Source organism: Haplochromis burtoni, unplaced genomic scaffold (genome assembly GCF_018398535.1).
Source record: "Haplochromis burtoni strain Fernald_Lab_line unplaced genomic scaffold, NCSU_Asbu1 Contig_80, whole genome shotgun sequence".
NCBI classification, from domain to species: Eukaryota; Metazoa; Chordata; class Actinopteri; order Cichliformes; family Cichlidae; genus Haplochromis; species Haplochromis burtoni.
Genome location: NW_024582441.1, coordinates 268,599 through 296,093, shown reverse-complemented (window position 1 = coordinate 296,093; position 27,495 = coordinate 268,599). Strand labels below are relative to the sequence as shown.

At 43.6% G+C, this 27,495-nt stretch overlaps 1 protein-coding gene across 1 annotated transcript in view; it reads right to left on the bottom strand.

The window, feature by feature from the left end:
• Window positions 1–27,286, bottom strand: part of LOC102306605 (glutamate receptor ionotropic, NMDA 2D) — a 56,525-nt gene extending 29,239 nt beyond the window's left edge. Inside the window, exons 1-6 of the mRNA XM_014334528.2 lie at window positions 26,928–27,286; window positions 11,076–11,415; window positions 10,568–10,774; window positions 9,290–9,556; window positions 5,862–6,190; window positions 4,587–4,701 (exon numbers count right to left, since the gene is read on the bottom strand). Of these exons, the coding sequence (XP_014190014.1) occupies window positions 4,587–4,701; window positions 5,862–6,190; window positions 9,290–9,556; window positions 10,568–10,774; window positions 11,076–11,363 (1,206 nt within the window). The 5' untranslated portion in view covers window positions 11,364–11,415; window positions 26,928–27,286. The remainder of the gene's footprint in view (window positions 1–4,586; window positions 4,702–5,861; window positions 6,191–9,289; window positions 9,557–10,567; window positions 10,775–11,075; window positions 11,416–26,927) is intronic.
• Between the last annotated feature and the right edge of the window lie 209 nt (window positions 27,287–27,495).

Sequence of the window (27,495 nt, the reverse complement as noted above, 5' to 3'; positions counted from 1 at the left end):
CACACACACACACACACACACACACACACACACACACACACACACACACAGTCACATAAAAAAAGATAAGAAATGAAAATGTGAGTGCTTTAGCAGGCCAGTACTGTAAAGTTTGACAGCTTTGTGCCGCCTTCCTGTCTGTATAATGCGAGCACTGGCAGAGAAGAGGAGGCGGTGACAACAATGACTGTATTTCGACAGCACTTCGACCAAGGCTCCACAGCAGACGTTCAATCAAAACACACTCAGGAAACGCAGAGAAAACAGACAAAGCTTATGGGAGAACACATTACTTTCTACAAGAAACATACCCCAAAAGGCAAAAGCGCAAATGTCCGAAAAAGACCAGCCAAAAAACGTAAAAAATGAAAATTGCTGAATATATTCATAAGTTCGGGAACTGGGAGCCACTTTAAACTCAAACCTTCTTCTTTAGCAGTTCTGATTGTCATTAATAAAGGTTCATTCTAGTAATCTGTCTCTCTGTGCTTTTCTCATATGCGAAACAAGCCGCGCAAAAGCTGGACAACCTTCAGTACTAGTCTGCAGTGTTTCAGCGTGCTAAGCTGGGTGCTCCCATGCTCTAGGTAATGGTGCAGTCATTGTAAAGAGAACATTAAATATTCAGGGAGAGCCAACAGCGTGGATGTGCATAATAGGCAGATGCAGGCGTCTTATCCTTATTGAGGGTGTGTGTGTGTGTGTGTAATAAGGATTGTGCAAGAAGGGTGTAGGCATACTCTATGCTCTCTCATTTGTGTGCACATATGTAGATGTCTGCATGTGAGCTCTAAGCATGTGTGTATGTGGGCGAGTTTCGCACCCTGCGTTTGCACAGAGTCGAAGGACCAGCGCAGGAGCTTCTAATTGAAAGGGATTTGAGGGATATGGCAGGAGTCAGCATGTTACGACATGCTGAGACTGGACTCTGGTGGGCTGTTAAAACCAGCAGGAGGCTGAGAACCACCAATGTGTGTATTTGTGGTTGTGTGTGAGCGTATGTTGGTGCATTGCTGTTTGTATTTGTGCAGAATTGAATCCAGTCGCAGAATTAATGTTCTGAGATTTTTGTGTCTTTATGCATGTGCAGTGTGGGAAAGAAAGGCAGGTGTGTGTGTGAAAATGAGCCTCGCTCTCTCTCCTCTGACACTGACGAGGGGAAAATCCCAGCGCATTAAAGGGAAAACATCCCCAACAGGTGACAAGGCTTCGTATTAAGGATTCCTGAACAAATGCTGTTTTATAGAATATGCATGACACGCCAGGCGTACAGGTGCTCGGTAGATGTGCACACAAAACAATGGTGAGGCTACAATCAGATGCAGATGAAGCCCAGAAACCTTCAGGACTATTTAAGTCTGATTTTCACTTTATTTTAGAAAAAAAAAAACAAATCAGCAACTATTAGTCTAAACAACATCAAGAAATCGATTTCTGTGAATGGACAAAGAATAAAGTAAATAAACATGTTAAACTGCATTTTCATTTGAATAAAATTCTCTTATAGTTCTACTTATTTTCTCTTATACATATATAAATTTACACATATATAAACACTATTAGGATTGCTCTAAACAGTCAATTTCTTCTACTCTAGGACCTGGATGACATTAAAGATTGAGGATATTTTAATTACACTCCTGTCGGGCACACAGTTCTAGTCTAACTTGAAAAGTTTGTTCACCGCTCTGAAGTACTCATGAGTTTTGGAGGTTAAGCAAAAAAAAATAAATAAATAAAAAATAATAATTCATCAGCTAGAATACTTTACATTTAACTTAAGATGTCGTTTCTTTTTTTAAGGCCATCAACAGACAAAAGTTGCACAGACTGTATACTGAGCTTTGTTTGTTCACAAAGCTCAGTATACAGCTGGATTTTAGCTTCATTAAAGATAAAAGACAAAGCGTTTCATCTAGGGGAATAGTGAGTGAGAATGGCGAGATATAATTAACATATCACTGAAATGTTGATCTTAATGATCATACTGAATAGCCTGTTAATATACTTTCTGTAAAAACAATGGGAATATTTCAGTGTAGCTTTACTGAACCTTATAATTCTGATAATTCTATAATTGCAGCTGTTACTACGTGTATAAAAACGTTCAATCTCAAGTATGATCGTATGCAGACACATAGAAACATCAGTCATCAGCTACATACACTCACTATCAACTTTATTAGGGTACACTAGCTCAACAACTCCTGCAAATATCTAATCAGCCAATCACATGACAGTATCTCAGTGCATTTAGGGACGTAGGCATGGTCGAGACGACCTGCTGAAATTTAAACTAAGCATCAGAATGAGGAAGAAAAGTGACTTGAGTGACTTTGAATGTGTCATGGTTGTTGGTGCCAGAAAGGCTGGTGAGAGTATTTCAGAAACTGCTCATCTACTGGGATTTCCCACACAAACATCTCTAGGGTTTACAGAGAATAGTCCAAAAAAAGAGAAAATATATCCAGTGAGCAGCAGTTCTCTGGGTGAAAATACCTCGTTGATGCCAGAGGTCAGAGGAGAATGGCCAAACTGCTTCGGGCTAATAGGAAGGCAACAGTAACTCAAGTACCTACTTGCTACAACCAAAATATGCAGAACAGCACATCTGAAGATACAACAGACTGAACCTTGGTGTAAAGTGTAAAGTGTAAAGTGTAAAGTGTGCGTGTTAGTCCCCATAGGGAAATAGTTCCTCTGCATTTAACCCATTCACCCAGTGAAGCAGTGGGGCTACAGCAGCAGAAGACCACTCCTGTCAGCTAACAACAGGAAAGTGACGCTACAATTTACACATTCTCAACAAAATTAGACAATAGAAGACTGCTCTGATGAGTTTTGATTGCCACGTTTGGGTGGTAGCATCAGAATTTGGCATAAACAACATGAAAGCATTGGACCCATCCTGCCTTGTACCAATGGTTCAGGCCTTTGGTGGTGTGAGAATATAGGGGATACTCTCTTGGCAAGGGTTGGACGCCAACTGAGGATCATTTAAACACCACAGCCTACCTGAGTATTGTTGCTGACCATGGGGAGCACAGTGTGCCCATCTTCTGATAACAAATAATCTCCAAAGTAGATTCTTGAATATGAGGATCTCAATCCAATAGGAATGTGAGATCATGAATGCACATCCAATCTGCAGCAACATCATCATAACATGAAGCAAAATCTCAGAGAAATGGTTCCAGCACTTTGATGAATCTATGCCACAAAGTATTAAAACAGTTCAAGAGCCAACACACCTGGCACCAGAAAGATGTAACTAATAAAGTGTCAGGTGAGTCCATTTATTTATTCCAAAAAAGGAGCTCATGATTAAATACTGAAATGTTTTTGCTGCAGTCCAATCTTAATTTTCATTAGATTCATGCTCAAATATAAACTAACAGCTGGGAACAGATTTGCAAAGTTACAGTTTTTTGTGGAATGGAATTGGTATTTTTTGGTAGGTTTACAGTTTGTTTCCCGAGCCGCCACACCAGCAAGTGAACGAGGTGGTGCTCATCAGAGTCTGTTCTTTATGGGGCAAACAGAACGATGGCTTAAAGGAAAGGGAGCTAAAGCAGCTTGTTTCAGACAGTGGATGAACTGTGGGACTGCAGACCATGTTGAAGATAAATAGGGATTATTTTGAAACATGAATCATGCAACACTGCTCCTTTAGAGTCCAAGAATAAAACCTTTGCCACCAGCGGCCACTCAAGTCAATCCTCATAAACTCCCATGGCGATATGTTTCCATGCCCCTTTCCAACAACTTCAAAACAACTAATTCAAGTCGCTAAACTGGAGCTCTATTGGTGCCTTTTGAAGCAATTTCAGTAAAATTATCAAATAATATGGCCTCCCTGTGGTCATGGGGGGAGGCCATTGTTGCTTATTGGTCAAACCAAAGAAAACCAAACAAAAAAACATGAGAAATATTCAGTTTAAAGTGATATATATATAAAAAAAAAAAAAAGCAGGAAATTTCATTTTAGAAGCTGGAGAGCGTGCATGTTTTGCTTAATAGGTGAATTCAAAAAATTATAATCATCAAACTTGATGATGATTAGATGTTTGTCAATGCTCCGATCATTACAGAGTAATAAGTGTGTCCGTTCGTGCGTGTGTGTGTGTGTGTGCAATCTTGTTTGTGGTATTACGTGAATGCACTGTAACCATGAAATGAACTGAATAAGCAGCATTAACCAAACAGGCAGAGTACAGCAAGTGTGCACATTCACAAAGCGCAGTCAGATGGTCAGCAGCAGCAGCCAGCTTCTCTCTCCTGAGGCACCAACAGCGAAATCCTGAACTTCACATGAGCATGCACCTTTGTGACCTGCATATCTTCACTGTCAAGTTTATGTGCCTATTACTCGAACATGAATCTCTTCTACTTGCTCGCATACTGTAGAGATATTATTCATTTTGCTCAAATCAGCAAAAAAAGGTTGCTCTGGGGGTCAGCAGCTAAGAGCTTTTGTTTTGTTCCCTACTTGTAGTCTCAAGACTGTCAACAAAAAACTAATTATCCTTTTACACCTCAATAAATCTGCAAATAAAAGATTCAAAGAAGTTATGTCATGTCCTTACATCTTCCCATCCACGTCCAGGTGTCCACGAGATGACGTCCAGGAAGGGGTTGGCCAGGTAACCGTCACTATTAAAAGAGTAATCTCGACCACCAAGCGTGATGTTGCTGAAATATCTGCATTGAAGAGCGGCAGAAGGGGAGAGGACAGAAAGCGCATAATATCAGCGAATGAATTAACATTCATCTTAAAGATATGAGGAGAAAAGAAACGTCACTTGTGTTTGATGCAACAGAATGCCTGCCCTGCTCTCACTTGAAACTAAATCACAGATCCTCTGTGGTGACAGTCAGGGCTTGTCTGTTAATCAAATGTACAGACGAATGATCAGACACACAGAATTGTCAGGATCTTTGAAGTCAAACAACTGCTGCTCTCGGCATCGGCTGCGGGCTCTATAGTTTGTCTGGTAATCACGCAGGACAGGCTTTCTAATTGTCTCCTTATGTCATCTTGCTGGCTTCAAAACACAAAATATGAGAGCTTTTCTTTTTTTTTCTGTAATGCATGACAGAAAGCTTCATATGGAACAGCAGCTTGTAGTTGCAGACAGTGAACAGCAGGTAGCAGTGCAAAAAAAATAGAAACGAAAACATCTTTCTGCTCTGTTCCTAGACATAATTTATAAACAAACAGAGGAGAATCCATTAATCATTTCCCAATAATTGCCTCACCGTTTGTGCTGAGGATCATTTACAAAAAAATTACAGCAAATAAACTAATCAATTTCATGTTTGAAAACTACTTAGAGTACTCTCTCCATACAATATTGTGTTCAATGTGCACATAGAGTGAGAATGACTGATGTTATATATGAACCGGGGTAACCACAGCCACCTGAGATACCTGTTAAGAGTGTGCTGCTTGTGCGTTTGTACAGCCTACGAGGAATATATTAAAGCTAGTTCATTAATATACATGAGACATGGTCTGCTTGCTACAGATGCTGTGGTAATTTCGCCAACTCACAACTACACGCACCAACAACATCTATTTTGCATGGATGATAGCCAGCTCCAAATTCAGATATCCCTTTTGTGCCTGCTCTCTGACACTGAATTTACCAGCTCCACCCATATATCTTCCAGCTCATTCTGGCGAAGAACCAGACCTCCTTTCATAGACTAAACCATGTTCCATCTCTATTTCTGTTCCTTCCTATTTCAAAGATTTTGTCTGGAGCTTGCCAGCTGTGTTTTACCCTCCAACCTAATATTTCTCCTCCTTCCCTCCTCATTTCTCTAGAGCTTCACTCTTTCCCCGATATCGCTCTCACCTCATCCTGCCTCGCAGCCTCTGGGTCTGATTGGCATCCGTCATGCAGTTGGTGACAAAGTTTGGCCCGCCCGTGGTTCCGTATTCCTTTCGCATTGCCACTGCCCCATGAGTCAGCACCGACACACCGCGAGCGATCCTTCGGCGGGGCTCGTCCCTCCAGCCCTGAGGCCGTACAGCAAATAAAGCCCGGGGCAGGTTTTCCATGCCCAAACCGGAGAGGGCTGGTCCCACAGCAAACCACATGTGCGAGGCTCCGGCTTGACCTGCGGCCCAGGCAGCTCGGAAAACCAGCTCAGCCTCCTCCTGGGAGCAGTACAGCAAACGTACCTGGAGGACAGCAGGAAGGCAGGGAGGGAACAGGGACGAGGGGAGACACACACACACATACACACTAGTGAGATAAGGAGGGGAAAGGGGAGACGTGGAGAGAGACAGAGGGTGGGAGAAGTAAGGGGAGAAAGATAGAGCCGGAGAAGAGGTGTACCTGAATGGGAGGGGAGGAGGTTTGATAAAAAGGCCATATCAGCAAATAACAAGGATGCTGGATGAGGTAAGAGGAGCGATAGCTGTAAGCTGATGTGATAAGGTGCATGGAAGTCGGGTGTTAGACTTCAAGAGGGATGCAGGCACTCTAAAAGGAGGGAAGACTGCAGGGCAGCATGTGATGTGTGCTAAGAGGTGCGTAGCAGTAAAGATCAGTGCTTGATGAGCTTAGGCCTAATGAAACAAGTTACATTTATGGTTAATAAAAACAGAAGTAAAACAAGGAAAGGAAAAAAAATCAAACAACTCTAAGCGGTGGAGCAGAGAAGCAGCAAGGAAAAGGTGGGGATCTAGAAGAGGAGGAGGAGGGGTGGCGGTTAAAGTCCAAACACACCTGAGGGAAAACAAGGGGGAAGAGGTTAAGCTCTGACATGTTATTAAAAAACAGGATAGAGAAAGACAACGGGAGACAACCAGGGCAAAGTGAGCGGATGAGGAGGATAGTCAGAGAATAGTCAGTCCTTGGAGATCAAAAAGGGGGGAAGGAGGGTTAGAGAAGAAAAGCAAAGGATGATATTTTGGTGAAATCAGTGCCTGGAGAGATAAGAGATGTTTGTGAAAGAAGGGTTTGGATGATTGAGTGGGGCTGGGAAGAAAGAGAGAAAAAAATATTAAAGCTAGACAGAAGTGACACGGGATGAGCGCCCTGCTGCAAATGCTGAGGTAAGGAGGGTTGAAATTGACAGGGTTTTTAAGGGGTTACTGGGAAACTGGAGAGAGAAGGAAGTGGAGAGAGGAAGTAGCATCTGGAAGCAGGAAGTCAGAGAAAGAAGGTGAGGGCAAATACCAAAAAAGAAGTGAAGTGTTTAGAATAAATGAGGAAACCAAAAATAAAACTACAGCTTGAAAAAAAGAGACAAAGCAGAATTGAAGGGCAAAAAAGAGAAAGACAACTCTTTCATGCAATAGGAGGGGGTGTCAGGGAAACAGACTGAAAGCACATTTTGAGAATTGCGCCTTCATTGAATTTTGAACTGTAATGGCTTGGCAAAACAATCCTGCCCGTATGCCAATAAACCTCCAGTGAATTAGGCAGGGAATGAGAGTGACAGAGGAGGAGGAGGAGGAGGGAGACAGAGGGTGGAAGACAGAGATTGGGAGACTTAATTGAGAAGGAAGGATGAAATCAGCTGTTAAAAAAAGACACACAATATCTAAAGATAGGAAATGAGGATGAGAAACACAAAACAGACAAAAAGAGCGAGATGAAGACAGAAGGAGCAGAAGAAACACTGACAAAGCAGAAGCTGGAAGAGGAATGGGACAAATGAAAGACAGCGAGAGAGCCGAGCTGAAATTGACCCAGACCTGCAAGGGGCCATCTACAATGTGGAAGACATTATCATAAATGTAGCGCAGAGAAAGAGAGAGAGAGAGAGAGAGAGAGAGAGAAGAGAGCACGCAATGCAAACACACACATCACTAGCCAATCACGAGCATTTATCAGCAATAGAGAAAAGCTAAAACAAGGGAGCTGTCATGAAAAGCAAGGTTAAAAAGCAAGCCCTCCGTATAGGCAACTCGCCGCAGGCGGTATGTTAGATTAACAGTGACACCAGCTGAGTGGAGCCTAAGGAATCCAATACACATGCACACACTTACAGACACAAATGCACACGCGCACACACACACACACGCAGAGCTGCAGTAGCCATTCTGGGACATTAGCGATGACATTGAGACCCAGACTAAACCGAGCCAACGGTAAGCAGAGTCTGTGGCCAGGAAGACGTGCAGCAGGAGGGATGTGCGACTGAATGAGTGGTAGCCATACAGAGATGGAGGTGAAAAGCAAAGCGGCAGAGGAGACTGAGCTTGTCTCCAGGCAAAGAAGCACAGGAGGGGAGGCAGAGAGGGAGAAAGGGAGCTTTGAAGGGGAGGTGGGGTAGGCATAAGAACACGGACATTAGTAACAAATCTGAACAGGAGGATCATGGGGGTTAAAAGGGGGCTTAAGAGAGGTTGGTGGTATAAAAAAATGTGAGTGAAAGACAGTGTGATGAAAGTGGATGTATGAAAGAAGGTAAGAAGGGGCAAGCATACAGTACAAAGGAATGAAACGTGTCAGAAGTACAAAGCAAAACCACAAATCATCCTGGTCGAGATTAATAAGTCAAAGAAAATTTGAAGCGTAAGCTTTAGAATTGATTGATTTTCTTGTAATATTTGGATATTTTAAGTTAAAGCCAGTTTAAGTTTAAGCCAAAATAAAGAGAGTGAGAGTTACATAATGGGAAGCAATTGTGTAGCATCAGCTTGTTAATGGATGAATTATGAATTAGAAAAAGGAAAAAAAGAAAATCGGTTACGGTCATTTTCTTCCAACAAGCAGCTGCGCACTAACTGATCGCTCATTACAAACTCATTCTGTGCGGCTAAATATTGTTTTTTTAAGACGATGAACAGTCCTGTTTATCTTTTTTTTTTTTACAATGCAGTTTCTATTTATACAGTAACGAGTATGACAGGCCGAAAACACCAAAAAAAAGAACACGACATAAGACATTTGTCCACCTTTTTAACCTTAAAGCTTCTTAAAAGGAAAACGGGTGAAAACTGTATGATAAGTGCTGGATTTCTTCAGCGCTCCGCATCACCACAGAACATACAATGCCACACAAAAGCCAGTCGGCAAAGTCAGACCGACTCGTGGTTTTTCGTTGTACCGATGAACTCTTTATGCTTTGGAAAGACGGGAGGGGAAGAGAAGAACAGAGGGATAGAGGAGAGAGGGGAGAGAGAGACGTGAAGGGACAGAGGGAGAGATGAAGAAGGAAGGAAAAAGCTGGGAAGCCACCTGTCAGAAAGGGGGGCCCCCAATGATAGTTGCAGCACTTCCTCCCCTTTCCTCCCCCTCTCCCTCCTCCCTCCCCCCTGTCTCACCTGCGCCTCGTTCTCCTTCAGCAGCCTGCGTGTGCGTGCCCCCCCAGGGTCGTCGGTCACGTTCAGGATCACCACGCTCTTCTTCTCCCATCCGATGAACGAGCCGTCCGTTAGGCCCTCCACCACAGACAGGAAATCCTGGTAGCCGTGGTGGCGCGTGGACACCACGGAAAAGGCGGTCCAGTCGTACTCCTCCAACACCTCAAAGATGACTTCTAATTGGAGTGCGGTAGAGGAGCTGAACTGGAGAAAGACGGAACCTGATTCCTAATTTGGGGAAGATAGTGGCAGATGTGGTTAAAAATCTCACTTTAAAATTCCCCCTCTGTGTCTAAACTGTAGCTGCACTAGCATGAGTAACTAACAAACAACATTTTCACTAAAAAGAACTACAATGCCCTGGACTGCTCCATCTTTATGCACAACATCGAGGCATCACGGGGCTTGTAGTTGTTACAGAGCAGCAGCAATCGCTCCGCCGCAGGGCTAAAACAGCTTGGATTGTTGCACGAATTCTCCTATGACATCCAGAAGGGAGTGTTTCTAAAAAGTCTGTGCAGGAGGTGGGAGGGAATGAGGATTAGGCGAGGGTACAGCTTCAAAGGAAGTTCATCAAAGTGCTACAATTTAATTCCTCAAGAGTAAATGGTTAAAACAGTTATTTGTAAGCACAAATGCACTGCTTTTTATTTCTTCCCCCCCCCCCCCCCCTTGTTTGGTGATGAAATTTGGCACTAGTTTTCTCTGATGCATACACAATCATGTAATTCAAAAAAAAATGTGCAGTCTGCAAACACATCCTTACTCACTGACATACACACTCGTGTCTGCTCACTGCTTCCCTCCCCAAAACATCACAGGCATAGCAATAGCCCCAGTTGGTGCCATTTACAGATCAAACACTGTAAAGTTTCTGCAGATCAGTGACCCTGACCTTCAGCTTGCCCTCCATCCCGCAGGCACTTCCCTGGCACCTTTTCTTCACAAACAGGATGTGCAAAGTTGTGACATTGTTGTTATGGGGATAGCAGTTTTCCCTTTATAGTCCATTAAAAATCCCGTCAATCCGAGATGCTTCAGTGTGCGACACATCATACTAAGATTGTTTTACCTGCTTTTTCTCACAATTGCAGCTACACAATCTGGGACACTGGCCTCTTGTATACATACATATATATATATATATTTTTTTTTTTATTCTCTCCTAACTTCATCTCACACACACTCAAGTCGCAAACACCTCCTCACCTACCCCAATTACAACCTCCCTCCTCCTACCTGTGGCATCCTCCCCAGCCCCGCTCCCCCTCCTACAGCCACTATGGGCAGTCCTGTTTGTGCAGAGACAAACTCCAGCATGGGGGCCAAAGGTCCCCAAGCTGTGCGAGGAGGCCTCTCCTCTTCATAAACCAGACCCTGCAGGGGCCGCGCCGCCAGCAGCTCACACAGCTGGGACAGTACTGTCTTAGGACTACTGTCATTCACCTGCAAGATGAAGGGAGGAACGAAGACAGACAGAGAGAAAAAGAGAGTGGGTCAGTGTGTCTTGACTTTGCCTTAGTCACAAAGAAGGTGTCTGTAGTATTCATGGCATGTCTGGCTCCTCATACAAGTTGTGGTCAAGGAGCAGAGCTCCCTGCTCATTCAGCAGGGCCTATACACACAGCAGCAATGTGCTGCCTATTCAGCTAAAATAATGAGTGATTATGAATAATGGATGGTCATTGTTATTCCCCTCCTTCAAGTAAAGCTGAACAAGCACTAGATAGAGGAGACAGTGTCTAACCTGTAGCCAGATGACGTTAGCAGAGCCCCACTGGGTGACCACGCTCTCCCCCAGGGAGCCGTAGACCCGGCCAAAGCCGGGATAGAGCACCCTTCCCCCAGGCCCCGCCACCGCCGCCTCCGCCTGCACTGTCGCACCGGCGTGGATCACGGCGATGTTGAAGTTCATCATGGCCCCTGCATCACGCTCCCGCGGACTCGGCCGGAGCAGGAGGTGGGGGGAGGCGTCCACCAGACCTGCCCACTCTGCCAGGACCAATAGGAGAGAGAGAGTAGGTATGGCGACCATGGCAACCTGCCGAGGGGGGGAGGCAGATATATATCGCACTAAGAGAGGGTGCCTGAAAGAAAGAGAGACAGCAAGGAGAAGAAAAAAATGGAGGTGAAGAAGAAGGAAAAAAGCAAGAGCGAAGACATTAAGTTAGACTTTTCTATCATGTCCAATACAGAGGACATCAAATCAAATTAGAGAATAAAGAAAAACTGAAGAAAAGAAGAGGGTAAGAAGGACACACTAAGTAAGAGTTGTAGAAGAAAGAACGGGGGAGAAAAAGAGAGAGAAAGTGATCAGAGACTTCATACAGTCGACTGGGAAACAAATTCTGAATCCAATCATGAGGTAATGAAAGTTAGTCTTGGTTGAAGAAAATACTGGACGAAAGATGCAGGATAAGAAAAAAAAAAAAAACAATGAAGGACGGAGAAGAAAGGAAGACAGAGAGAAGATGAAATGGGTGCTATTTAGGCTGCAGGCTGAGGAGGAACAATAAGAGGAAAAATAGAAACTGGCCGTTAGAGAAAAGGTGGGTGAGAGGGAGAGAGAGTTAATAGCAGACAGAGACAAAGATTGGGGCGGAGGTGGTTATTGTGCTGCATGAATGATAACAACAATTAAGATAACTGTAAACACACTCGCCCTCACGCGCAACCGCGTCCACGCGCATACACAAGCATGCAAGCGTTTGAAGCCACACAAACATTCCTGAGATAAATTCATAGCAGCACTGCGCCTGTAGAGCACCTTAATGATAGAGAGATATGAGGGTTAATGCAGTATGCATAGCTGTACGCGCTCACATCCACGCAAACAGCCACACAGAAAGATAATGACTACCTGGGAGATAGCAGGGTTAATATGTGCACACACGCACACTCTCACTAAAAAAAAAGAGAAAAAACACAGCAAATCATTTTCAATTTGCTCCTGGTGCCAGCTGCCCTCCTTCCCTCCCTCCTCCATCCCTTTCCCCACGTCCTCCTCACTTTCAGCCCACTCTCTTGTGCTCTGCCGTTTTTACATTCCCGTCTCTTCTCCCAGTTTTTCATGGCTTCAGGTACCAGGCACAGTTGCATTGATTAGCAGGGGCCTTCTGACATAATCTTCTCTCTACAGTAACTCATCCTCTCTGTGCCTCTGTTTGGCCTATCCTCCCCTCTATGTTGTTCGCTCTGTCTTCATCCGACTCGCCTCTCTTTGTCACAGTCTGCCGATTCTTTGACCCTGATCAGTCTTTTGGATAAAAAAAGACAGCAGTGAAGAAAAAGAAGGACCGGAGGAATGCAAGATAGGGAGCAGCCACAAGAGAGAGCTGTGCAATGAATAGGAATGAAAAGTACTGTAAATATTCGGAGCATATGACTTAGGATGTACTGAGCGAGAGACTGTGTGGAGGAGCAGGCCACACGGTGGCAGGGGAGAGGAGAGGGCGAAGGTGGGTGGGGAGGTTGGAGGTGGTGTAAAATATGACAGGGGGAGAGTAGCAGGAAAAGAAATATTGATCACTGGGATGTGTATACGTGTCTGGCCTAGGCAAATGTACTGCCAAACCTTCTGTTTTGAGTGACAGGGTGTGTGTGGTGGGGAAGTAGAGAGAAAAAGGAAGAATGAGAGAGAGCGAGAGTGGGATGAGAGGGTGAATAAGGGAGGCTGATAGAAACGGGTAAGAAAAAGAGATGGAGATGTGGAGAGATAGGGGGAGACAAACTTGTTAGTAGAAGAAAGGGAAAAGGAGGAGCTAATAATGAAGAGGAGAGGTAGGAAAACAGGGCTTTGTTGGGTTTTTTTCCTCTTTTTTTGGTTTGGTTTCTGTGTTTTTTGATGTAAGGAAGCTGCGGTAGGAAAGGACATACGGAGACGGGCAAAAAGGTAGAAAATGAGAACGCCAGAGATGGAACTGCAGGAATACAGTACATCATTTCATTTGGAGAAGATGTATTCTACGGTGCCGAGCTCACAGCCAATAACTGTTAGGGCTGTCACCGTATTTCAGTCTCACGAGGTGTTTACGTTGCACTGCACAACCAGTGTGTGCTATTCCACCTTCGGTGAGCCTCGCTGGAAGCGCGAACAGCGCATTACTACATTCAGCATCCACATTTCTTACTGCACACTCTGCCCGTTATCAAAAGTGCAAACTGCAACATCTCACTGGGGCGTGCTTCAATAAAGTTAATTATAAATAAATCCTCATTTAAATATATCTTACTATAAGTTCATTATTTTGCTACGATCTGTGAAATTTTGCAGACTGAATAAAAAAAGCAGGCTTACATTTAACACACACGCGAGGAATGAGAAGGAGTGGGAGAGAACGAGTGAGAGATTACAGTTCCATTTGATTTTCTAACGTAAATTAATCTTTAGTTAAAATGCTTTTTATTCTCTTCCATTTGAGTATGCCCCCCCTAACTTTAAAAACCATCCTCTTCAGTCCCCTGGAGCTTCCTCCAGACAAGCGCTGGATACTCCAAATGTACTTGGCAAGAGGCTGCCCACAATCCAGGGATTGCTTTACGTGGGATCACTTAATCAAAAGGTGTATAGATTTCTGTTTCTTACTGAAAGTCATTAAAGGCAAGTTATCTATTATTGTAGAGTCGTTTCTTAAACACGTGTGCGTTATTAGGTGAACTGCCTGGACCTTGTCTGTCATCTGCAGATGCAATAAATATGTAACAGAAAATCTGAATTTATGGAAAAGTGCTTCCTTTGATTTTTTTTATTTTTTATTTTTTTACCTAACCACAACTTTAAATTCATCACGGCCCCTCAATCATTATAAGCTCTCTAAATCATTACATCAGCGGCTCCATTAAAACTATGTGCACTGTGCAGTGTTGATCTCTCCGTTTGTCAATCAATCTTGTAATAAGCCGCTTACTGTAGCTACAGTTTAATTATTATAATTTTTTTCTGCTGAGGCTGTTTAGTTTGTCTTTTTAAACAAAGAAAGTGGCATTTAGAGCACCATAGACAGCCAGCGTACATGCCAGTGACTCTTAGAAGCAAACTAAAAACACCTTCAGGAATATTTACCGGGTACTTAAGAGCAGAGCATATTCTTAGGCCGACAGAGACAGCTAATCAAGAAGATGAGAGAGAAAACATTCACACAGGCAAGCCAGTCTCGTCTTTCTCTTCCAAAATTGCCAGCCAGTACTTCACAATCAAAACACATCTTATCATATTTCTGCTTAAACATTTGATTTACTCTGCATAATGCGCTCGCTGCCATTTCAAATCATTACTTATAGGAATTAATGGCGAGTGTATGTGCAGCTTATGCGAAAACTCTCTCCCTGGTCTGTGAAATATCAAAATAGGTTTGCAGCTTTGTGCAGCGGAAGGCAAATCAGCTTTGAAGGTACAGTACATCCTTCTATAAAGGAGAACAGCGAAGCCTATATTACTCCTGCCAAAGCTAAAGGGACCAAAAAACTTGTATAGCCTCTGAACACAAAAATGAAATTGATTCTTGGTGTCAGTGCGATGGTAGGGAAACAATCACAATGTTTAAGATCACCTACTCCCCCTTCTCCTGTATGCTCGAGCGCCTGCGGTGACTGTAGAAGAGCACGTCCTGAGAGAGGTGGGGAGCTCTCGGGTAGATGTCAGTTGCTGGCATCCACACTTCTCTGAGCCCCTTTCACACTGAACTCCAATGGAGGCAGCGTGCCAGACCGCGCGCTGCATCGGATCTGCTGGGAAACGTGAGCGGGGATGGGAGTTTGAGTAGTCTGGAGTTTGTGCAGTGTGGAGTTGCGGAAGTGCGGTGTTCAGCGTTGTGTTTAGCCCACAATGAGGCTCTGCTGCTTCATTCCTTGCTGTCACGCAGAGTAATGGACCTGCTCTCAGCTGCCTGTGGCACGAGCTGCACTGAATCAGCTTAGGCCATTTTCCACAGCCAACACACACAAGAAAACATATCCGAAATATATGCAATCTAATAAATACTGTGCTATACTCTATTAGAAGAGATTGCAGCTTCTCGCTCTAAGTGCCTAGGTTAAGAAACACACATTCATGAAGATGAAGACTCAATTCATCTCCTTTTTTTTCATTTGTCCACATTTAAGCCCGACAGTGTACTTGAGAAAACGGCCATGTGTAGCCTCAATAATTTTCTTTGGTACATAGCTCTACTGTACTAAAAGATAAGATAAAGTGCCAGCAGAGTGTGGTGTCCATAGTGTGCATATATGTGAGTGTATCAATGTGTGTGTGTGTTGTGGGGGATAATATGGCAGTGTGTGGGAGCGAAGGAATGAAGAGAAGAGTGCAGCTGGAGCTCAATGCTCCTCGTGTTAATTGGCCCATACTTCAATCACAGCCACTGGAGTGTGTCCTCTCTGACGGAACAGATCCTCTCTCCCTCTCTTTCCCCCCTTCCCAATATCGCACCCTCTCTCTCTCTCTTTTTCCCTTCCCCCCTCCCTCTCTGTCCTGCTGCACTTGTTCATCCACTCACTCATGCACTCTCACTTAACACACACACACACACACTCCCTCACTCAGTCTGTCTCACTAAGTCACTTTGGATTTTTTGGTGTTTTACTCGTTCATTCATCCTCTCATTCATTCATTCATTCATTCAGTCTCTCTACCACCTCACTCTGCAGCATGCCACTGTAACCGACTCTCCTGTCCTCTCTCCTTTCCCTCTGTTTTCCTCTATCGCTCCCCATTCTTTCCCTTCACGCACGTCTTTGTCCTGCGCTTCTTTCACTCTCTGCTTCCTCCCCTCCCTCCCTCACTTACTTCCTCTCTCCCATTTCTCTCCCTGTCCCTATCGCTCTCTTTCTCTTTGATCCCTGTCGAGTAGAAGAGCCACCAGGCAGGCGAGCGGCTCTTGTTCCCATTGTGCATAGTGTGCAGAGTGATCGACAAGAAGCTCAGCGTGCAGCAGTAGGGCGTACAGTGCTCTGTGTGTTTCTACTGCATGGCTGTAAACAGCAGTAGTAAAGCTTGCTGCAGCCACAGCTGCCCTGCTTGGACTTGCAGAGCTGTGACTATCATAAGCCATTCAAGGAAAAAAAATCACACAGGCATCTATCAGCTCAGCAGGTCCTCAAAGAGGAAAGACAAATCACAATATGTTGCTTCTGTTATGAGACAGCTTTGCATATGGATTGTTTAAATTTAAGGTTAGGTGATATAGAAGATGCGAAATAAATCGAGTTTGCCTCTTTATCAAATAAAAAGAAACTCTTCGATATTAAGTCTCAAGGCCGCCGCTCTACTTTGTCTTCCCACAAAATGCAAATTTATATACTGTATATGATATTATTTCATATAAGCTGCAGCACTATGTGAGATGGGAAAGCAAAATCTCCCCTTGGCTCTTCATGCCAAACATTTGTTTCTGGCAGGTAGTCTCCACATGTCCTTTTCATATTTCGTAACCCTTTGGAAGAACAAAATGAAACAGTCACCTTGACATCTCACTTTGATGTTTCTTCACAGCAAGACGGCATTTTGTTCTGACATTTCAAGCTTCCATGTGGTCGTACAAAATGCACCTCACTCCGAGGTTCAGAGGATCTTGCCTTTAATTCAGGCTTTTTTCTTCTTCTTTTTTTTTTACGTTTCAGATTAAACTCTCCTGCCAAGAGACAGTGTCAATTAATTGGGCTCCACTTCTGTACATTGAGGGGATAACTTTCATTACTTGAATAGGAGAACACTCCTTGTTTCTCGTCCCTCTATGGATTGATGGAAATGAGATGAAGCTGACCTTGGACCCTGCCTCAGTGTTGCACTAACAATTCACTGACCTCGTTTTTTAACAAAAAGGAAAATGTCTTAGTCTTACCCTCTGTGGTTTCTGGCACACCAGACACACAAAGCAGTGACGGGAAAATCACATCCATTACGGATGATCATTATTGAAATATTTGACATTATCCACATCTCATCTTTCTAACTCGCACCATTCAGGACAGAGTGTATAATTACCTAAGTGGAGAATGCCTTTTGATTTTGCTTATTATGAACCTGCACATGCCGGGTAATTGCTGTAATGCTCAGAAAAAAATGAACTCACGTAACCCGAGAGGAAAAATCAGCTGATAAAATTCATGGCCTTTAATTTTTCTCTGTAATAAAGCCTAGGCATCTTAAATTATCCACACTCTCTTGCTTTCCCCCTCTCTCTCTTTGGTTTTGTGTGTGTGCTTGTGTGTGTGTGTGTGTGTGTGTTTTATAAGTCAAGCTACAGGCACATAAATCTGTTTACATGGTCATATTTTGAAGATCCTGCCTCACTTTTCGGGATAAAAAGCATGTCCTCCTAACATAAATCCTTAGTTTAAGAATTATGTTTTGTCCAAGTAGTACTTAGGTTTAGGTTAAGGGTACATGTACAGCAAATAAGTCAGTGCCTATGTCCTAAGAAGTGATGAAAACACAACTATCTTGTGTGTGTGTGTGTGTGTGTGTGTGTATGTGTTATCTTTCAACCCCGTCATTCATTTAATCCTCGGGGCATTTCAAGCTCACACACAGAGTGCTTTGAGCTGCACAGTCTGCATAAACAAAATCAATTTGTGTATGAATGATGAACAGAAATATTCTCTATTCTCTATTTTATCTTCTCCCTCCCTCAAACTCACAACCAACACATCCATTCAGTAAACATCGGCAACAAATGATCTACTACTCTCATGAGTTTTCAGACATAAATACCAGCGAGGTCATAAACTTTCATGTGGAAAGGCCAGCGTCTGGGGAGCTTGCAGCTGGAATTTGTACCTTACAAAGCATTATTTCAATAAGTCTAAATGGCCTATACTAGCTTTACTTGAATGAATGAAAAATGGTTTTGTAGGGAGACTACATAGCTTATATATCCAGTGCTAATGCTGGTAAAAGGAGCAAAGGTATTTCATTTTCCCAACACAAAAGGCAGCAAAGGACTGCAGTGCTGGTGCCTGGCCCTCCCTTCTTTTCCCAGGTTGACTATGATATCATATAATTTACTCCTTCTAATGTACATATAAATTGTTTTTGTAGTTCCTTCCCCCCCTCAAATCTCTTAAGATGTGCTTACAACGCACAGCCTGGGGGATTATCTTATTACGTTTGTTTTTAAAAGGAATAAATTCTCACTGCACAACCTGCATCCAGAAACTCCGAGGGCTTTCGGTCTAGGGAAAATAGCTTCAATATTAGAGCACTATCAATGCATCTAATAATAAAAATGCATTCATACTGAGCATTTACATAACATACTGTACATTCATGAATGAAATGCTTGACTGATTGATGTTTTTAAAAAGCACTGAGACTGAAATTAGGAACAAAATGGATGAAGGAGTCACAGCATACGTGATGAGGCAGTCGACATAAGCCTCGGAATATTCGCCATTTAGTGGCATCGCATTAAAGCATTGAACAAATACCACGTTTTTAAGGATTGAAGCTAAACAGATTATTTTCCCACTCTAACTCGAACCAGTAGTCGCAAAGCCACACTGTTGCTTTGCTTCCATTAATTCCCTCATTGATTGGCCAGACACTGGGATCACCTAGCCAGATCTAAATCAGTCACTAATTAAAAGAGCAAGATGAAAAGCAGCCGACACAGCAGCCCTTCAGGACCTGTAAGGTGAAACATTCTTTAACAACTACAAACTAGGAAGCTGCTCAAGACTCACAGCAGAAAAAAGTACCTGGCTCTGCATAGTAATGATTCACAATCTTATTCTGGGGATAAACAGATTAAACCGGTGTGGGAAACCTTCACTGATAACTATTGTGTCTTTGTACAAGGTCACACACAGGCAAGTGCCAACGCACACAGTTGCACAAGCAGGCGAGCGTGCTCAAGGTTTGCACGTACGGGTGACTGTGCATAGCTCGTCTGTGACACTTACACAGGCGTCCAAATGTTTAGGAAAATTTAAAGTGGGAGAAATATTAAGCTCGTCTCATTCCAAGGAAGGTGCCAAATGTTGCTGAATCAAGCTGGATTCCTTCTGCTTGAATTTGAAGCCGCGTAACAATATTGGATGCAGGTCTGAGCTGCATTCACAGCACATCTGGCTCCACCCACGCTCATAACCAAAGGTGTTAGCAACACTTCTGTCAGCCTATCGTCTGAACATTGGTGGATCAGGAAATGTACTCCGACGCAGACAGAGCAACCCTAACCAGCAAGGGGAGAAGAATATAAAGATCGAGACCAGCAAACGTTTTCAGGGTCTGATTTATAGCTTCAGTGGGAAATCTATGCCGCAACCTACGACGTAACCGCAAACCCCTCTGAACCCAACACCGGAATCCATCCATCTATCCCTTCTCTTCCCTTATCCTTATCATGGTCACAGGGGGCCTGGAGCCTATCCTAGCTGCCACTGGGCGAGAGGCAGGGTACACCCTGGACAGATCACCGGTCTGTCGCAACTCAGAGAGACACACATCCATTCACACCCGCATTCAAACCTATGACCAGTTTAGAATCACCAATTAACCAAACCTCACTAACTGCAAAAGTTACCTACCTACCTACCGCAGAAGCCTGAATCAGGACTCAGGGTGATTTTCAATAATAAGAGGTGGTGAGAGGTTAGTGAAGGGGATGTCAGAGCCCCGCTGTGTTCTCTTCACCCTTGGAGTTCACTAATGCTATGATGTTTGCTTCACAGTAACAAATATGAAATGTCTGTCTTCTCCATTTTTTTAAAATCCTGACATATGAAGCTGTGGTATCTCATCAGAGATGTGCTCAGTAGGCTGAGATGGCCACAGCTTTTTCAGCAGATTTCATATTATCGTTTACAGAATGCAATTATAAGCAGTGAGAAAACGGTTCATGTCATGAGATATCAAAAATTTCTGACAGCTGTGCTTTTGCTATTAGAGGAGAAAAAACCCCAAGAAGGAAAAAACCTCCCTGTGGTGGCTTTGGTCTCTGCCACAGCAGCCCATCATGTGCACAGTGCGACTTGTCTGCAATCACTCACCGTGCAGGTAAAGCTTGCAAAAGTGAAAGGCAACCCCTTTTGCTGCAACCGACATGTTTCAAAAGGCACAACGTTGACTTAGAAAGCAAATAGTCTTCATTTGCAGTTTACGTCTCACTTTACACAAGCACTCGATGAGTAGCTTGGAAGTCAGCTCGGACTTTGCAAAGTACGAGCAACCTGCAAGTGAGCAAAGCGATCGCAGTGATGTTTTCTGTGGTGCACCATATTCTTCTTTCTGACCAGTTTCACCTAGCGACTGGGCGTTTGGCTTCAGCAATCGATTTCACAGTGACTGCCATCAGCTTTCAGCAATTATTCACCAAACAGTCAGGGAATATACATTTTTTTCCTAGTGATCTGTGTGACTCTCAAGACTTGTGTGACAGGGCCTAATTAACATGTAAATAAATAACACCATTAACCCACAACAATAAAGTTTCAGCCAATATCATGCAGGTTTTTATCGTGCCAGCAAAACACAACTGAAAGATGGGACCCAATCAGATCAAGCATCCCACTGATGCTTGATCAGATTGGGTATTTGGAGAGTTTGGAGTTCGGGTTAGTGCCTTGGGCTCTTCAACATGTTCCTCACAACAATCCTGACCACTCTGAGTGCCAGATATACAAAAAGAAGCACTCTCTGTATTATAAAGAGAGCGCAGTGACAAGATTGTGTGTAAAAGGTGGGAACTCAGAGGTTTGTGCGGATGATCCTAATTGCACCAATAGTTAAAGCTTATTTTTGGTATTGAAATTAATTGACCGCACCTCTGATTAGAAAACAGGACAACATTTGTGAATAACCTGTAAAGCTAACCACATCTATCAGTGCTATTTGGGGATTGCGCTATGTTGCCCAATTTAGTAACTCTGACCCTTAGTGTTGTGGCAGAGCACTTTATCCTTCTGGAGGAGGCCACTGCCACTGGGGAGTGTCTTCAACACCCTCTAGGTGTTAAAACAGCATTCGCGTGAAAGTGTGTTTTATCACAAGAAAAAGAAAAACTAGTCTTAATGTGATTCATCTGGTCTGAGTGGAAAGGTTCTAATAAAAATCGCATTACCCACTTTTTCCACCATTATGGCATGACTAACATATGACTGATGATTCATCTTTGTCGAGTCAGTGATGATACTGAGTCAAATTAAAAGCTAACAACAGCATAACAGTGAACACTGATCCACACACATACTCACAAAAACTAGTCTTCACAAAGTGACATTGCCCCGGACAGTTCATGATAGGAGCTGCAAACAGCTGACTTAATATTTGGGTGTAGATGACATGGAGCATATAGTGCCAAGAATTGATTTCCTTTCCGTCTCCTATACTGCTCCATGCAAAATGTGTGAACAAGTGTCTCTCTTTTCCCAAAGCTGCAGTCTTTTATAGAGTATATGCCACAGTTCACCACGGGACAGATCAAATAACAATCGCCCTGATGAGTCCGAACAAGGGTAGCTTAAGGACACGGTGGTTTATTGGCTCGTTTGACACATCAGATTCAAATTGCAATTACATAATTGAATAGAAGGCATTCGGTCCTAATTACCTTTAGAGATAGACTAAAGAGGACTTCGATGTGAGAAAATATTCGGGAGGAATAATGAAAAATCGCAACCTGAAATGAAAACAAATTAATTGTAATCCTGAGTTAGGCTAACAGCATCTGTGCACGTTGTACATTTCACTCTCTTCAGTGTCAAAAAAACGAAAAAAAAAGCAGGAGAGAGTCTGTAGAACTGTCTCAAATCACAAGGCCAGTTTTAGAAGCTGGAGCTATTTATGCAGAGATGAGGCACATTAAAACAGCACAGCAACATCAAACTATCTTCATCAGAGCCTTTTCTCCATCTCTGCGCTGACATTCCCTCTTCCTTCCTTGTCTTCCCCTCCTTGTTGTACTGTAGATAACACACTGTGCAAATTCCACTCAGGTGCAAACACACATATTTGCATTTTCAGCAGCTGTATGGTTGGCACCTGTTTATGGAGGAATTTCACATTCAAACTTAACATAAAAATAGTGCAAAGCTATTTTTATATGAAGTGATAAGACAATAAAACAAGTTTGACTTCGCACCTGGGACCTGCACCTTGTAAATCGCACACTGTACAAAGTCTACTATAAATGCCAGCTCCTGAGTTCTTTGAAAGGAGAATGACATTGAGTTTTAACAAAGCTCGCTCCGCATGCAGCTCGGGGAAGACTCACAGATCCGAAGGCATGACACAATAGCTCGGGATGACTCGAGACATGGACTGCAGACACAGCCTAACGTAGTTTTTTATAAATGCCCCCATTTCCTCTTTTTAATAACCACTTATGCTGTCATTTCCTGCCCCATCCATCATCATGAAGGACCGCACCACATTGCTGCAAAACGCTGCGCTCCGCAAAACATTCCTGCACATCTCTTTATTTTCTTTCATTACTTTTCTTCGTCCTGCCTTTCCTCTTTGTGTCTGTCAGTGTGTGAGCATGTGTCTCAATGCAGTGTGCACACAAGTGTATATATACAGTGTATAAATGTGCGCATCTCGTGGCCAAGGTCCTCTCTCATCCAAAACTGTGTGTTTGTGTCTGTTTGAGTGCCAGTATTCCTTTTGTGTGTATTTCTGGGGTATGCTTTGGTGTGTGTGTGTGCGTGTGTGTCTGACTGCATACCCATGGGTCTCTCCCTGAATGTACTTTTTGAGAGTTTGTGTGCCTGTGTATTGCATGCAGCCATGTGAAGCTGTGTGCCTGCTTTCTGCCTCCAGACTTGTATTCCCAAAACAAGCCGCGGGGCTCTGGCTCAGGTTTGTGTGTGTGTGCATGCCTGCTTGAGTGTGTGCACACACCTGTTAGACAACACTGTGCAAGGAGTGCACGCTAAATTGTCCCTCAGTTTTGTGTGTGTCTGTGTGATTTTGTTTATCAGTGTGTCTGTCAGCCAGCCTGTCCACCTGTCCATTTGATTCTACTTCCCATCTGTTTGTTAGGTGACTATACAGGTGATATAGTCCAGGTATTTGAATGCACCTCTGAAGTCACTCTACTAAATGTAGCTCTATCAGCATAAAGGATTTGATACTGTACTACTGTATTGGATTTTCCAGTTATTTTAAATCATATTGAAAGCTATATTTGCACCACTTCCATCAACAGCTACTAATTCATTTACACGTTTATCCAAATACCTTATTCTGGGAGACGTCGCTCTCTAAAACATGGTGAACCAGTGCAACCAGATGATTTTTGTGTTTTTCCTCGCACTTGTCACAATCAAGTGCATCATAATGTTACTTGTATAGCTAATTACTAGTAGATTGGTTGAGTTGTCACTGATAGCTTGGCAGCTGTAACGGAGCTAATCAGCAGAAATTTGAGGTACCTGCACTGATTTTACCAAAAAGGTTGTTTTGTTAAATCTGATTAGCAGACGCAGATTAAATTTGAATATATTAGAATCACTACTATACTCCTCTTTTTTCCTGATTTTAAATGGAAATGTAAAAATTTTGCTAGAAATAAAACCATAAATAAACATCCTCTACTAAATGTACCTATTTGTAGCTTCATTAATGAAGCCTGACTCCTTCATTAACGATTTATAAACTTCCCTGTCCAGTGTGACGTGTGTTACTGTCTTTAAATACCCAGAATTTCAATGAAGGAAAAAAAGACACTGGACAAGCTGGAGCGAGAACATTTTGGTATTTTTTTAAAAATGTGTTTTTGCTTTAAAAGGTCTTAAATGATAGAAATTTTAAGATGTCTTATTATTTTTTGTGCAGGCAGTTAATTTATTATCTCAGCTATAACTATGCAGAATTTCACAATGGCACTTCCTGAAAAGATTCAGATTTATTAAATTTACTTTTAGTTGTAAGTCTTGTGTTGAGTGGCAGTTTCTTTTTTAAGCCATAACAGAACATCATTTAATTTCTAAACACCTGTATCATTAATAAAAAAAAAATGTTTTAAGCGATTTTAGGCATTAAAAGCTTGACGACTGTAGTATCCAGTTTTACACTTTAGATCAATTTAAACTGTAGAGAAGAGTCAGTTTGATAAATTGTGTTCCCTGCTGATTTCAATGGAGGGCATTCTTTCCTGAAATTATATGGATTTGTTTAATGAGCACCAGTCAGAGGTGTTATCGTAGGAAAATACAGATTTGTCCTTAATGAGTTTGATTTATTTATTGCTGTGAGTAAGCCAAAGAAGGGTTTTCAAATGAAAATAGCACAAGACAGTCAGATAATTCATCAAAAAAGGACATCTCACAGCCCACTCCCAACCACATGTATTAAATTCTGAGCTGCACTGCTGCAGGCCAAAGTGAATATGCAACACGTTTATCAATACAACCCAAAGAAGTGTCCAGAGGAGAAGACTGAGAGAGGAGAGTACAGTAATCGCTCCAAAACAGCGGCCTCTGATCTCGTTAAAGACTAATTGATGTTCTGTGCTAACGAGCTTTACCTTAATTAGTGGCATTAAAAAGAACACTAGGTGCCACGTGTGCAGACGCTGGGAGAGGGGTTTGGGTGGGCGGCAGAATTGAGGAAACCATCCACTAACGTTGCGTTGAGCAAATGATATAAGGGCGGGCAGAAGGAAGGGGGGGGAAAGGAACAGGAAACCTTGCAGCGGAAGTTACAGGTTGCAGAGGTGAGAGTTTTGATGGAAAGGATGGAGGCGATAGGGAATGGGGGACTGGGGGGAGACAAACGAAGCAGGGACTGAGCTAAGCTTGAAGGTTTTCTGCGCCAGAGTCGAAGAATCAATGAGATGAAATTGATGAAGAGCAGGGGCTGAAGAAAACAAGCACACAAATGTTGACTCTATTGCTTCTCCTCATCTCTTCTCATGTGCTTTTCCAACTACACCCCCCCCCCCCCCGAGATTCAGTTCCAACCAACTCCTTCTCTTACTCTCCACCTCGTTTTCCTGCCTTCCCAATCTCTCGCCCAGTTCTCCCGCTCACATCCCTCCTCCACCCCCTCCCCCTTGTCCTCACACCTCTCATCCTTGTCTTCCTCTCTCTGCCCCTCCACACCTGCTGTCTCTCTCATCCTCGTCCCCTCCCCTCCTGCCTGCCCCTACTCACAGCTGGTACAGTACAGCTCTCTCTGGGCAACTGTACGACAGATCGTCAGAGAAGGGGGGATCTACTGACACTGAAGGCAACACTTTACGGGCAGCAGTGCAGGCAGCACACTGCTGCAGTACGCCTGTGCGTAGATTTCACAGGGTTTGTGAGGCAAAGTGATAAACTGTACCGAGCACGTCACCTGTGGGTGAAAGAGCTGATTGAAATGGATATCAGCTACAGAATTCAGCTGAGAGAGTGAAGGGGTGAGGGCTGCGGGGGGGGGGCACCAAACACCCCACAGAAACAGGGGAAAACAAACACATTAATTCCAATTTCCATCTGGATAAATGTTGGCCTCACAATGCATTGCCATTCTCAAACACTGCAGCAAGCCTGTAATAGAAGCAACACTGTGCCTCTCCGTTTTACAGGTCAACGGCATGAGCTTCTCCATTGGTGGTCTCTTTGGGCCAAGGCCTATTTTTTTTTTCTAGAAAATGACCGATGATGATGATGATGATGATGGTGTTGGTTGTGCCTGTTATTCACTCTATTAAAGTACCATAAGGCAAAAACAAAAGTTATTTGGGCACCCAAAGAGGTGCAGAAAATGTACATACAGAGTGAAATCTCTCACATACTCCGTTATGCAGCTGGGCAAAGAAAGAAAAAAAAAGCAGAGAGAGAGGAAAAAACCGCCTGTTCCAGCTGTCTGAGAATGTTTGAGGCAAGTCAGCCTGTTGGGGGAAGATTCCTCGGTGGCAACAGAGGGATAACTGCGCGCTGCCATACGCCCAAATATTCAGCGTATCGGGATATAAATAGATCAAGAGGCAAAACTGATCGGCAATCTTGCGGGCTTAGCGCTATAGCTGTGCAAGACGAGCGAGCAGACGCGCTCACTCACACACAAACACAAGCACGCACTGACACTGACCACGCAGCCCGACAAAATGAGCATCAACAGATATGATCGCCTCAATTAATACATCCGCAGCAAAGTGAGGGGGAAACTGCAGCCAGCGCCGGTGTTTGAAGACTTAAACGGAACCCAAACTCTGTCTTTATTAATAATGCACAGAAATTTCCTGGCAGACAAAATCATAGCCTAAAGGTTTAGTCCATATGATTAATTGAACTACCGGTAAACTGTGTGTGCGTGTGTGTCTGTGTGTGTCATTAGACTATCTATCCCATCTGCTGTAAGGAACATATGCGTTAAGGTGCTTGTGAGTTCTCAGGCGCAGCAATGACAGAGGGGTCAAAGCCCCGGTGCGCCGGCCGTTTCCACATCTCCATCCATCCATCCATCTCTCCATCACCGGCGTCCGCACCCGACATGCCGACACCCGAGCCCGCTATCCCCGTCTCAATGACGCGTAGCACCCTCTCACTGCCCGAGCCGCAATTAATCTAAGCAGCAGCACAGAGTCTGTGTGCGTGGAGTGAAGCAGCGAAAAAAAAAGAAAAAGAAAAGATGCCTCCGCATTGCAAATATCATTAAAATAAATGTACTTACTGTTTTTCAGCAGCCTGTCCCCCCTCTTTTCCTGGGTCCCTCCATCCTTTTTCACATCCTTCCTTTTTGAGGTATCCGTTTTGCGGGTGTCCCCCTCTCGCCGCCGCCGCCGCCACACACACACACTCACACACTCACACACACACTCACACACACACAGACACGCGCGCTGTGAAAATATATATCTAAATATATATATGTTCTACATGTATTCAATTTCTCCGATCTCTCTCTTTTCCTCTCCCTCCCTCTCTCCTCTCCTCTCTCTCTCTCTCCCTCTCCAGCTCTCCCTCTTTCCCCGATCTTTTGTTAAAATTCAGTATATGCGCCCCGTCACCTAGCAACCGTCAACCTCTCTCTCTCCCCCCTTTCTCTCTCGATTTCTCCCCCCCTCCCTCCCTCTCTCCATCACTGGCGACACGTGTTGAATGCTAAACTTAGCGGTCCGGAATAAAATTAATAAAGGGATGGACGCTCTATATCTCCCCCCTTTCTCTGCCTTCCCCGTCTCCCTCTTTCACTGTCGCGCGTATCATAATGCAATATAAATATTTACTAGAACCACTCA